The sequence below is a fragment of the Sinocyclocheilus rhinocerous genome, unplaced genomic scaffold, assembly GCF_001515625.1.
Source record: "Sinocyclocheilus rhinocerous isolate Xijiao unplaced genomic scaffold, SAMN03320098_v1.1 scaffold1157, whole genome shotgun sequence".
Lineage (NCBI taxonomy): Eukaryota > Metazoa > Chordata > Actinopteri > Cypriniformes > Cyprinidae > Sinocyclocheilus > Sinocyclocheilus rhinocerous.
The window spans coordinates 1,270,521-1,284,315 of NW_015631716.1; the positions used below are offsets into that span (position 1 = coordinate 1,270,521).

Sequence of the window (13,795 nt, forward strand, 5' to 3'; positions counted from 1 at the left end):
AAGCACCTTTATTTTTAAGAGTGCATGCACTAGAAGTCAATGGGAACCGAAACTATTTCGTTAACAACGTTCTTCAAAATGTCTTCTTTTGTGTTCCACAGACGAAAAAAAGCCATACAGGGTTGGAACAACAACAAAATTTTACATTTTGGATGGACTATCCCTTTAAGGCTCTCAGATAGTCAGATTTGTTGCATAAAAGGTTCTAGTAAATACTTTTTGTACAAGCCATTGTCAAATGCACACTTTAATAATCTATAATAATATTTTTAGATTTGGCTGTCACGTCCTCCAGAGGCCCAAACTCCTTAAAACAACACCAGAGTCCACACAAATGACTTTCATTCAAATTCATGGCATGGATCAGTGAAATTGTTGACCTCAAATTACATGGCTAATATATTCCAATTGGGTAGACACTCAAATCCACATGCACAGAGACATAAAGAGAAGCTGAAAGCACAACAGATTTACACTGCTGTCCTCACTGATGCTGTAACACCAACTCACAAAGAGCAATGGGCTAATTCTGATTAAATGCATCGCTTTTTATGTGAATATTTATCCGTAGTAAAGAAAAAGAAAGCAATGTGAAACTTTTTAGATACTTTGCGGTGTGTGTCTGCATGAGTGCAGGCTTTGTGTTGAGTCACAGGAAGCACAGGGGGGTTGTGGTGACCAGGTCTGGGTCGGCTTTGTCTGTCTAGCTTTCCATCAGCAGCATGATGGATCTGTAGGGTGGACAGAGGAGACAGACTCAAACAATCTACAAACTCCACTTTCTTCATGAGCGAGATTCACGTATTCACATTTTACTGCTTTCTGGAATTCTATAATGTCCATATTTTATATATACATATATATGATATTTGATAACCCTATATATATATATATATATATATATATATACATTAGGGGTGTAATATGACAGTTCGGTGCGTACCTCGGTTTTAACGTCACGGTTCGGTATGATTTCGGTACAGCAGGGGGGAAACTTTTTTTTTTTTATTTTTTTTAAATGGTTTACTGAACAAGTTGCTCTTTCTTTAAATGCATTCAGAATGCGTTATATTACTGCGTTACAGCAAAAAGTAATATACTACTGTAATATTATTACTTTTGTAATGCGTTACTCCCAACACTGTATATATATATATATATATATATATATATACACACACACACACACACACACGTACGTATGTATGTATATTTATTTATACTACCTTTCAGAAGTTTGGGGTCTGTAAGGTTTTTTATTGTTTTTGAAAAAAGTCTCTTATGCTGCATCCGAAGCTGCATTTATTTGATCAGAAATACAGTAAAAACAGTAATATTGTGAAATATTATTGCAATTTAAAATAACTGTTTTCTACTTGAACATAATTTAAATGTAATTTATTCATGTGATGGCAAAGCTGAATTTTCAGCAATCTCCAGTCTTCAGTGTCACGTGATCCTTCAGAAATCATCAGAATATGCTGATTTGCTGCTCAAGAAACATTTATTTTTATTCTCAGTGTTGAAAACAGCTGTGCTGCGTTTTTTTCAGGATGATTTCATGAATCCAAAGTTCAAACGAACAGCATTTATTTGAAACAGAAATTTTATGTAAAACTTACTGAATAAAAGTATTCGTTTGTTTCAAAAGAAATCTTACTGACCCCAAACTTTAGAAAGGTAGTGTATTTCTATAAACATAAAACAATTTAAAGTGATATCTGTGTCCTTTTAATGAATTTGTTTTAAAAGTAGCCAAGTAATAAGTGGGAAAATGTAGTCAGCAGGTCATTCTCATAAAATAAAGGATTTAGGATGATGTAAGAAAATTATGTAAGAATATAAGAAAATGTCCAATTTGCATGTGCTGTGAAACTTACATGGTAGATATTCTTCAAAGAATACCATGGCATTACTAGCCCTCAAATGAATAAAAGGAAAAAATTTATGTTATATGTAAGTATATGAACAATGATCACTGATATGATTTCTTATGCAATTCCCTTGAGGCAGTTTCCTACATGGCTCTGCTAGACTGAATAATTTCAAGTTAGTTTCAAAATGAGTTCATTAGTTTCAAAATGCAAACCAATATTGCATATATTTTGTTAGCAGCTGTGAGAAAAGTGGAATTGTGTACAGTTAACTATCATAAAAATCTCCAACAGAGTTGGCAGTGCTGTCACAAATCTTTGATATTTTCCCTTACATTGGTAAAAGGTCACTAAATGCGTAGTCCTCTATTTCTATGAGTTCAAACTCTTGCTGAGCGCCGTTTCATCTCACTCCTCACCCTGCGACCCACAGACGAGCCATTAGTGTGTGTTTGTGTTTGTGGGGTTGCCATGGGGACAGCTGGGTGTGGGAAGCTAGAGCAAATATGGAGAGGCCTGGATGGTGACTCCGACCGACTCACAAGGAGACAATAGAGGCTCCCGTCGGAGCTAATGGGGACACATGTAATGGGATTACAGCTCTGGACACTGATGGTGAAGGTTAGGGAGGGGGGAGACCACATTGGTAGCTACTGCACTTCTACACACCTCCCCTCATCTGTCCCTCCTGCCGTACCCTGAGAACATCCCACTCAATCACATCCCACTGACACACTCAACCACAGCAGGCCTATTCAGAGCCTCCAGGAGCACTCCAACCTGAACGGGCCTTTCCCACATCCCACTCCACGCAAACCTCTGCTGCTTCTTTTCAAATCACAGTCACCGTTCACACGCAGGTTTCTCTCTTTTTTTAAAAGTTGATAGTCAAAACTTGCGAATATGGAAAAAGGCAAGCATCACTAGGATTAGGGTTTTGAACAAGTGTATTGAAGTATGATAGATAAATATAGTTATTAGTCCGGATCTACTACTTTACTTAAAAATACATTTAAAAATGTAATTCTGACATACAGAGACCTGAATACACCTCTTCCGTGATATGTTTTCCATTTCTGAATTACATTAAGTAAAAATATCAGTGACTGATCAAGTTTAGGGTTGGTGAGATTTTTTGAAAAAAGCCTCTAATGCTCACCAAGGTGCATTTATTTAATGAAAGATACAGTAATATTGTGAAATATTATTACAATTGAACTATTTTAATATATTTTTAAGTGTAATACATTCCTGTGATGGCAATGCTACATTTTCAGCATCATTCAGTGTCACATGATCCTTCGGAAATCATTCTAATATGTGACCCTGGACCACAAAACCAGTCATAAGGGTCAATTTCTTGAAATTGAGATTTATACATCATCTGACAGCTGAATAAATAAGCTTTCCATTGATGTATGGTTTGTTAGGATAGGACAATATTTGGCCGAGATACAACTATTTGAAAATCTGGAATCTGAGGGTGCAAAAAAATTAAAATACTGAGAAAATCGCCTTTAAAGTTGTCCAAATGAAGTTCTTAGCCATGCATATTACTAATCAAAAATTAAGTTTTGATATATTTACGGTAGGAAATATACAAAATATCTTCATGGAACATGATCTTTACTTAATATCCTAATGATTTTTGGCATAAAAGAAAAATCGATAATTTTGACCCATACAATGTATTTTTTGGCTATTGCTACAAATATACCCCAGCGACTTAAGACTGGTTTTGTGGTCCAGGGTCACATATGCTGATTTGGTACTCAAGAAACATTTCTTATCATTATCAATGTTTAAAACAGTTGTGCTGCTTCATGTTTTTATAACGTACTATAATATAAGTATTAAGAAGTATTTATTTGAAATAGATATCTTTTGAAACATAAATTCCTCTAAATCACTTTTGAATGATTTAATAGGCTACATCCTCGCTGAATAAAGTATTAATTTCTTTCAAAAAAAATCTTACTGGCCCAATGAATGGTAGCGTATATGCAGATATCATAATGTAGAAAAATGTTTCATTAAAAGGTTGAAAAGAAAACCTTTTTGACTAGTTTGGCATAATAATTGATCATTATAAAAAAAAAAACACAAGGAAGCAATTTTGTTGAAATATTCCAAACATTTGAAAAACATTTGTCAACCAAATTAAAGTCATGTGGTGCGACCAACATGCATAAGCATATAGGAATCATTTTAATCATTGCGTATTTGATTTTTTATTATTCTGTGGTGTTCTCCATTTAAAATGTTCACAACCACAAAAAACTTTAAGAGCATATTTCTACGTAGATTAGATCCTCAAAAGATTTTTAATTTTTTTAAATCATGGACTCTCTTATTTGTTATTGACTTATTCCCATCTGATACTATCACTGTACCATGGTACTGTCACGGTATATTTGGTATGGGAGAACCCTTCTAAGTGTGTGTACTTAAGATTTTCACCTGACAAAGCATTTTTTGGAGGGTGGGGGTGGAAATCATAGAAACTTAGGCTTGAGCTAGTAAGTAACCTCTCAGAACACCCTAACAGCCGCAGTAAGAAACCACTCAGAACACCTTAGCAACCACTCAGCAACGTCCTAGCAACCATCCACAACACCATAGTATTGTGCCATTGACTTTTGCACTTGCCAGCACCGCTTCCATTTTTTTTCTCCAGAAAATGTAAATATCTAGTTGACATTTATGATTGAGTAGGAGGTCCAGGCTAAGCTGCGAGGCAGTCGTTCCTCTCCTTTTACTCCCGCAGCCAAATTCCTACACTCCTTCCAAGACACCCAGTCAATTAATAAGACATCGTCTCCTCCCCTTTGCAGCCCCCTGCACAAGAGGCCACCCAGGAGCGAGCAGCCCCGTCTCTAAAGCAGCTTCTCTGGTGGCCCAGTGGAATGCCAGGCAAACAGGAGGGAAGGGCCCCGGGACCGAGCTGGAGAAGAAAAGAAAATGTCCCATCATTGCTCGCCAGGGCAGCCTGGTCAAAATTTGGAGGAGACAATAGGAGATGTAGGTCCCGTGCAGAATTCCTGTATTTCCCGCCAGTGACTCTTCAACACCTCCCACTTTAGACGCCAAGCCCTTTCTGCTTTCTGTCCTGTTCATTGCGTTTTGGAGCTTGTAACTCAGAGACAGCCATCTGTGCTCAAATCAACACTTCAAATGATGGATCTCTGCTTCACTGCTTTGAATCTAGCAACTTTAGTGAAATCTATTTGATTATATAATGATCTTGACTTTTTGTTCACGAGTTATTTGTTGTAAGACTCCTAATGGCAGGTTCTGATGCTTTGACATATATTTTGATGTACATTATGACAACAGTGTCCAACCATTAATATACACTCTGTCATGGCTTAATGAAAGTTTATCATAACATGTTCAAGTCCCCCAAAAGTCAGACTATCTCTACCTCAAAACGTTTCCTGCTCAGACATGCATATGATAATAATAATAAAATACATAAATAGCAAAACATTTAATATTTCACTTTTTCTGACAAATGTAATTATTACTATTATTATTGTGGTGGTGTCTTTTGAAAGATACAATCTTTTTTTTAAAAAAAGCCATTAAAAAAGAAAGCCATAACATTTGCCTGATTGTCATTTTGTAAAAATAAATCAAACATTACAATCAAAGGCTTAATATATTCATGGGCTTCAAACAGGTCTGTAAGATTTTTCTTTCTTTCTTTTTTTTGAATAAATGAAGAATATATGGATAAAACATTATTGTAGCCACTGAGAACATAATATAAGCTAAAAACAGAAAGTTGTTTTTGTTCTTACCAAAACAGCAGAATAAATGCACACAACACACGAGCATTTTTGTGAATTTAGAGGGTTTATTCCATTTGTGACTATTTAAATTATATTACCCTTGTTCAATAAGATATGTATTCAAAATTTCAAAGCCCTTATTTTTTTTAATTAACACCTCAAACATATTTTGAATTACAAAACAAATGGGGAAACAGCTGCTAACAAGACCAGAGTTGATTCAACTCATCTGAGACTAAAACACTCATGCAAGACACTCCGATTCGCATTTGTATCAACACAATGGACTGATATTTCAAAAGAATATAATCTTGAAAACAAGGACACGCCAACCGGGTTCAGTGTCATGTGTGGTGAAGTATATGGCTTAGCACTTACAAAATACATACATAGCATTAAAACGCACTATAAATAGGACTTTATTTTGGTGCTTTTAACCGTTATAGTTTAATAATAATTCAATTTAAATAAATTAATACGAGGAAAAACTCTAGCCCAGCTAGATAATTTTTTATCATAAGATATTCAGGTCTTCATGTAATGGCTAAATATTAAACATCTAGTGCACAGTAAAGACTAATACAGAGTCTAGAGACAGGAAAGCTCTTATATACATCCCATAATCAAGTTTCACTAGTTGAAATGACCATCAACACAAACATAAAACTGTGTAAACAGCGCCCCTTGGTGGCAGCGTTTGGTTGCACACTAGGAGGAAGAGAGCCTGTGAAAGTTCACAAATCCCTTTAAATCCATTTACTCAAAATTCCCTTTGCAATTTAATGCAACGTGTGCTGGGCCAACTGCACAACAAAATGCAAAAATAGATATTTCAAAACTAAGCGGCTTTGCAAAACATTTCAATTTTAGATGTTTTTAGATCATCACAATCAACATCTGAATTTGCTGAAACACCACACATATATTATTGGCAGTTAAACTATCAAACCCCCTAAGCCCATGGACAGTAGAAACGCGTAATATGACATACATTTTGCATTACGCTTTTTTGGTGGCTTTGTGGAAAGTGCCACGAAGGTCCATTTCTATGGCAGACGGGGGAAAAAATATCTAATGAAATCTAACACATCAATTGTGCTAGTAATCTATGCTTCTTAATATGGCTCTTATAACATACAGAATTACATTTATAAATGTGTTTCACAGCAGGTAATGCTGGAAAACGGAAGCACATGGACAAGAGCCTAACCAAATCAACAGATTTTTTACGACTTCACAACAAAGAAAGTTAAAGCTTGGTGTTTGTTGAAATTTTACATTAAGTGTCACTGCTACAAATAATGACTTTGGTCAAATAAAACAGATATGTCATTTATTCATTTGTAAACCCCCCTTTCTATAGATTCGGACTGAGCGGAGACTGTGGCATTCAAGGCATCGCATGCACAGGTGCTTTCGGAAAGGAAACAGGACAGTGGTCAGAGAGGGAGACACTTGCATCAAAACAATGTACAGAGTCTGTTTTCATGTTACGGATTCCATTTAAAACTGTCAAAAGTTTGTTTTACAACACTGTATAAATATTCAATGCAACTTCAAGGTTTTAGAATAAAAGCTTTGTGTCAGGGACAACAAACTTCACAAAATGATTGTTTGTCCAGTCACATTAGCCAAAAGTGGAATTACAGGCATACAGCCAATAAGGATGGCTATATTCAAGTTTGGGGTTAGTGACATTTTTATGTGAAATATGTTACATATTCCGATTTGCTGCTCAAGAAACATTTACTATTATTATCAGTGTTGAGATAGGTTGTGCTGCTTAATATTTTTGTGAAAACTGTGATATATATATCTTACTGACCTTAAATGGTAGTGTATGTTGACCAGTAAAAAGTTGTAGTTGGGCAGCTGGAATGATATTTCTAGCACTGATATTGGTGCTCTGCAGTGTGATGTGCTACACATAATCTAAAACTATTTTAAACAACATTGTTTCCTAAAAATCATAACTGCATGCTGTTTTAAACATATTGAGAGAATTATGTCATTTTTAAATATTAATTTGCAGTACTACTGAAGTGAACAGGAAAAAAAATCTAAAATTTGATATAATTAATATATGATATATAATACAGTGGTTCTCAAGATTTTTGACTCCAAGACCCCCAAATATCCACAACAACTTAAGAAAATATTTTTTTATATATATATTTACTAACTTTTTATCTGATAAAATTATTTGAATTTTATTATTAAAATACCCAAGGGAGTTATAAAATTGTATTTACATGAATTTTCCACATCTAGAATCTACACTTTAAAATTAGGATTCCTAATATGCATGTTTTTGAAGACAGTGGGAACCCTGGTTCCCCATTAAAATAAAAAAAAGATATATATTTTTTCATTTTGGTTTATTTTAATGCTTGGTTTGTCTTGTTATAAATAATTTGTCTTGTTTTAATAATAAGCCATCTTGAGGCCCACTTGGAATTCTTCTGAGGCCGCCTGATTGAGAACCACTGATATACATACACAAATTACATTTGAACCTAAAATCTTGATGCTGAAAAAAACAAAAGTTCTTGACCATGTTATTTGTCAACTACCCCTAGCCACTTTTTTAGTCGATGCAAAAATTACAGGCTGCTTGCCTTTTTTTAAGTGTCAAATGACAGTTTTGAACTTTCAAAGTTTGACTTTAACATCTAAAGCATAGCCACCTTTAAAACAAGGCAATTCTACTAAAGATATTATGAAACAGAAAGGGAACAAGTTTCCATGCAATTAAACAAATCCATTTACAGTACGTTCCAAAATTAAAGGGATAGTTCCCTCAAAAATCTAAATTCTGCCATCTTGTACTCACCCTCCACTTGTTCCAAACCTGTATGAGTTTATTTCTTCTGTTGAACACAAAAGAAGATGTTTTGAAGAATGTTTTTAACCAAACAGTTGACGGTGGTAGCCATTGACTTTCATAGTAACTTGTTTCCATACGGTGGAAGACAATGGCTACCATCAACTGCTTGGTTCCCAACATTCTTCAAAATATCTTCTTTTATGCTCAATAAAATAAAGACAACTTGAGGTTTGGAACGACTTGAGGGTGAGTAAATGACAGACTTAATGGGTGAACTATCCCTTTAACTCTCCAACTTCAAATCCACAACCCCTTTAAAAACAAGGTGGATCCACAAGCAGATGAGCCACCCACACCCGGCGCTATCACAGATACATGCGCACGGGGCCCCTCGGTTACATTTCACAAGCAGACAACACGATTTACAAACACTAAAATAGGCCAACAAAAACGGAGTGCACAGATCAAAGGAGAGCGTTCAGTTTAAGGGCCGATGCTCACTATGCTTCTATAAATGCTAAAACGTGAAAACCCACGTCTGGTCCTTAATCTCTTAACAGCTAAAACAAGAGGAAAAACCCCTAAAAACATATCAAACCGTAAAATAAGCTCCATGTTTGTGCGATTAGATGCAGGGAGCCAGTGGGACAAACAGCAGCGAGGCAAACCATCTAATAAAGCCTCACTCCCAGAGGAGAGTTCAATGTAGGACTCTCTATGCCTCCCCTCATTCCCGTTCTATTAATACACCCAAACAAAAGGAGGCAGTAATGAGGGAGCTTCAGGGAGAACAGTGATGGGGAAGAGGCTGAACGCAGCAGCTTTCAGCCACATGAAAGTGAGCCGAGCTCCTGCTGTTCTTATTGCTCTGGTCCTTTGCCCGGGTTCGAGTGGGCAGGAGCACCAGTTTATGTGTGTTTGAGTGTGTGCGTTCCAGCATGCGTACCCGCCGCTGGGTCCCAATCCAGCCCTCACCATTTAAAAGCTCAATGATGGGATGTCTCGTCTCGGTTAGTGCCCAGGAAGTGGAATGCATGATTTACTTAGAGACCAGAACCTTGCGTCTGTCCCTAAAAATGGCAGTTATGTTTGCCCTGATGAGGCACTGCTTATACTCACTATTTTCTAATGCATAAAGATCTTTCAGGATACGAACAGAAACATAAGAATGAAGAAAATAACTTTTGCATAGCAATGTAGAGTTCAAGTGCCTTTCAAATAGTTTTGTAGTGCTTGCAAGATATGAATGACACCATGTCAAACATCCTAGCAAAATGCTTTGAATAATACAGATGGTCGTATAGGCCAAAGAGAAAATCATTCCTTTCAACTGTAAAAATGTCTCCACCAGCTAGAAAACACAAACACAGAGAACCACATATTCAGCTCAGCAGTGTTGTACACTCTTAAAATTAAAGGTTCTTTATTGGCATCAATGGTTCATTGAGGAACCTTTAACAACCATGGAACCTTTGCATTCTAAAATTCTTTATAGAGGAAAAAGGTTCTTCAGACTTGTTATTTTAGCAACTGTTCACTGAAACGTTCTTTGGAGAAACCAAAATGGTTCATCTATGGCATTGCTGCCATAGAATGAAGAAAAAAAAAAAAGAAAAAAAACTTTTTGGAATCCTTTTTATTTTCAAGAGTGTAGTACTCAAGTCCAGACAAGACTGGATTTGGACTCAAGAGTCCAGGCTGAGTCCAAATGCTCCTGAAAATATGGTAGACTCCGACTTGAGTTCTGCAACGCTGCACCTTAGTGTCACAAAACCACCAAGGCTTGTGAAACAGATAATGCTGAGAAGAAAATATGCAAGCACATCGTTTTTAACACCACAGACTCTGCCGCAGCACGTCTTAAAGCATAATTCATCTAACACAGGGCCAAAAACACAACATGCCACCATCAAACAGGAAACCACAGATGTCTTTTAGCTGGCGTATCACTTCATTTCAGGCTAAAATGAGGCCCTGCAGTCATGGTTATCTTTTGTAAGATAAGCGTGTCATTAGGCTTTGCAGACGCTTAAAGTCAGCATGAATCAAAACCCAATTTCTTCCTCTCATGTGAGGCATTCTTGGATGCACTGATTGGATCATTAAAAAAAGTAGGCGGCATTACATTGAATGTGAGCCAGATTGAATGCGAGTTTGCTAAAACTATGGCAAAAGAGCCATTTAGCTACTTGGTAGCGTTATCCAACAGCCTGAGAGGCCTTTGTGATGCCACTGGAAAAAGAAAGTCATTGCAGAGGAAGAAAGAGTAATTACATTTTGGTTTGTGCCAAGTTTACAAAATAATCTGGTGCATTAAAAATGTAAAAATGAGTCAAATTTGATTTCATGTTGAGTTTAAGCAGATTCAATCCCAGCTTAAACTTGTACTCGGCCATAAAACCTTGAGTGACGAAGTCTCCGAGTAAAACAACATCCAAAGCAACACCTCAATTTCAGCGATAAACCAAAAAATGTCCATTGTCCACTGTCAATATTGTAGCAATGCACAAAGTAATGCTCACACAGAAGTCACTTTCAAACCAAGCAGCCTCTTGTTGGTCAATGTATCAAATTTGTGTGAAAAAACTGAACCTGATGCAAAATCTGCGTGGGGAAATCTTTCGCTCCTATGCAAAATTTCTAATTGTGACATAACTAGATTTCGCCCACAAAAATTCTTAGAGCAAAGGTAAATGTGACCGCACCTTTAGCCAGTGGTTTTGTCTTCAATTCTTAAAAAATGAGTTCAAGTTTAAATGAACAAATAAATAACCTGAGGAAAGGATCTCAACAGAAAATTCAAATAACAGGTCAATATGAAACAAACCGTCTTTTTTTACCTTGCAAAGGGTAATTAACGAGTTTTGCAATGAAATGTTCACACGGAAACTATTACACCTAATTGTTGCTACTTCAGTAAAATCTTTTGGAAGAAGCCAAAGATTTAAGTTAGATATGTGAATCAATACCACAAAGCTCCCAGCACAAATGGAGCTGTCATTTTTACAAATTTGTTATATACTGAATTCTATGATATACCAAATTTGAGAGAAGTCTGTATAAACAATAAATTTCCTCTTAAATAAATTATATTTATATTCTTTTAAAATACATATCCCTTTCCTTTTTTGCCTGAAGCAAAGTGCCTGGTCTGTCCGGACACTGCAGAAGCAGACTTTCCTTTTCTCCATCAGTGGAAGGATTTGTTGCTCCTCAAAGTGAAGTTCTCCCTCTTGTTTGAGACACTGGACTGGATGCAGTGAGTTTTAGCCATGCGGGACTTGAACCAGAAGTTCACTCAAGCTCTCTCTTCAATGCTCATGGTGTGCATCTATTGCTAGTGGTGGATTTGAGTTGGTCCCCGCATGCAAATTCTGGAGTTGTACACCTTGCCAGAGCGTGAGGAGAACGAATGGTGGGAGAATTACGTAACCTATCCTGTTGTTTGTTTCTCAGACAGGTTCACTCTGTAATGGTGAAGGCAGGCTGGGGCTCACCCTGGGAGGGCTCATCGTCAGGGCCCAGAGTGAGAGGTGTGCTCACGGAGGCCTGGGGGATAATGGCTGTCTCTCCGCCTGGTGGCGTCTTATCCTGAGACTGGGAGGAAGAGGATGATGAGTGCGTGCTCTCGCTGGAGCTGCTGCGGGTGTCTGTGCTGGTGCTGGTCTTCTTCATCTTCCTGCGTTTGGCCAAAGGAGCCTTGTCAACCGTCTGGAGTCGGAAGCCTTCCCGCTTACACTTATTAAAGGCCTGAGGAAGACATAACAGTATTACACAATAAAACAAGAGATATACAAAATATTGGCGACTACATCAGTGTTTGCCAATATTACAGTTACAGAAAGCTTAATATATTATGCATAATAATAATAATAACAATAATAAATGTAATGTAAAATAAAATATTTTATTATTTTTTCCCTAAATACTTGATTTATTTTCTTTTTTTATTTAATGAAATATGACAATAGTACTTTTAATCAGCAATAACAACAACAACAACAACAAATCATGCAGCCATGTTATGTTGTAATTTTTATTTTCTAGCATCCATCCTTCTATTTTTTTCACTTTCTTACATTGAAGGTGGCTTTGACACAGGTGTGCACTGATTTGGTAGAAGATCCCAGGATGTCAGGGGTCATAAGAGGGTTGGAGGAGAGCTGACTGTCATCCTGCAGCCAGGCATTATAGCGTAGGCCACACATTTTTATCCGTTTGTCAGGATCCACCGTCAGCAGCTCTGAACCACGAGTAGGTCAGACACATTTTAGTTTTAACAAATGCATTCACATTTAAAACACTGCAAAATGGTCTCTAAACGTCTTCAGTTGTGTCTCACCTTGTATCAGATCCTTAGCATGACTGGACACATTCCTCCAGGCTTCACCTTCGAAAGAGAAGTCTCCTTGTTTGATCTTCCTCATAATCTCTTCTGCACTGGTGTGCATTAGACTCTTCCCCTGGCACTGAAATGGGACCTGGCCAGATAGCATGGTGTACTACAACAAAACAAAGCACACAAGAGCACCTTAATGCAGGGTATCTCAAGGCTCTATCTTAGGACCGATTTATTTTCGTCATATTCACTTCTAGGCTTCATAAAAAAAAAAAAACTGAAATTTACCTTCACTGCTATGCTAATGATACAGAGCTGTACCTTTTGATTTAAAGTCAGCATGAAATAAAAATTGGACAGTGCACATTGATAAACATTACTGTAAATATGCAAAAATTAGCCAAAGGATATTTTTCATCTGTAGTCCCTGGACAGAATGTTACAGTATCACCCTAGAAACAAAATATGAAATCTAAATTATACATCATCGTCATTTCTCAACCAACAGCTTAAAGGGTTAGTTCACCCAAAAATGAAAATACTGTCATTAATTACTCCCCCCTCATGTCGTTTCAAACCCGTAAGACCTTCGTTCATCTTCGGAACACAAATTAAGATATTTTTGATGGAATCTGAGAGCTGTCTGACCCTTGTTCTGTGTCAGCTGCGTCACACCGGATACGCTGTTTCCATACAGATCAAATCACAACAACGTAGGAAACAGATCCAGCGTGACGCAGCTGATACAGAACAGCACACGCTGTTTACAGGGTGATGCGGAGGAGACGAATTGTTGAATAAAATAGTTTTTTTTTTTTCTTTTGCGCACAAAAAGTATTCTCGTAGCTTCGTATAATTGCGGTTGAACCACTGATGTCACGTGGATTATTTTACCGATCTCCTTGCTACATTTCTGGACTTGGGAACATTTCAGTTGCGTTGCTGTCTATGCAGGGTCAGA

At 37.0% G+C, this 13,795-nt stretch overlaps 1 protein-coding gene and 1 long non-coding RNA gene across 2 annotated transcripts in view; one reads left to right on the forward strand and one right to left on the reverse strand.

The window, feature by feature from the left end:
• Positions 1-4,714: 4,714 nt before the first annotated feature.
• On the forward strand, positions 4,715-7,181 carry LOC107741861 (uncharacterized). The gene is made up of 2 exons (XR_001640241.1): positions 4,715-4,895; positions 7,032-7,181. It is a non-coding gene; the product is annotated as an uncharacterized LOC107741861 (long non-coding RNA).
• Positions 7,182-8,891: 1,710 nt separating this feature from the next.
• Positions 8,892-13,795, reverse strand: part of LOC107741860 (ribosomal protein S6 kinase alpha-5-like) — a 39,438-nt gene continuing 34,534 nt past the window's right edge. Inside the window, exons 15-17 of the mRNA XM_016554667.1 lie at positions 12,838-12,997; positions 12,575-12,738; positions 8,892-12,245 (exon numbers count right to left, since the gene is read on the reverse strand). Of these exons, the coding sequence (XP_016410153.1) occupies positions 11,958-12,245; positions 12,575-12,738; positions 12,838-12,997 (612 nt within the window). The 3' untranslated portion in view covers positions 8,892-11,957. The remainder of the gene's footprint in view (positions 12,246-12,574; positions 12,739-12,837; positions 12,998-13,795) is intronic.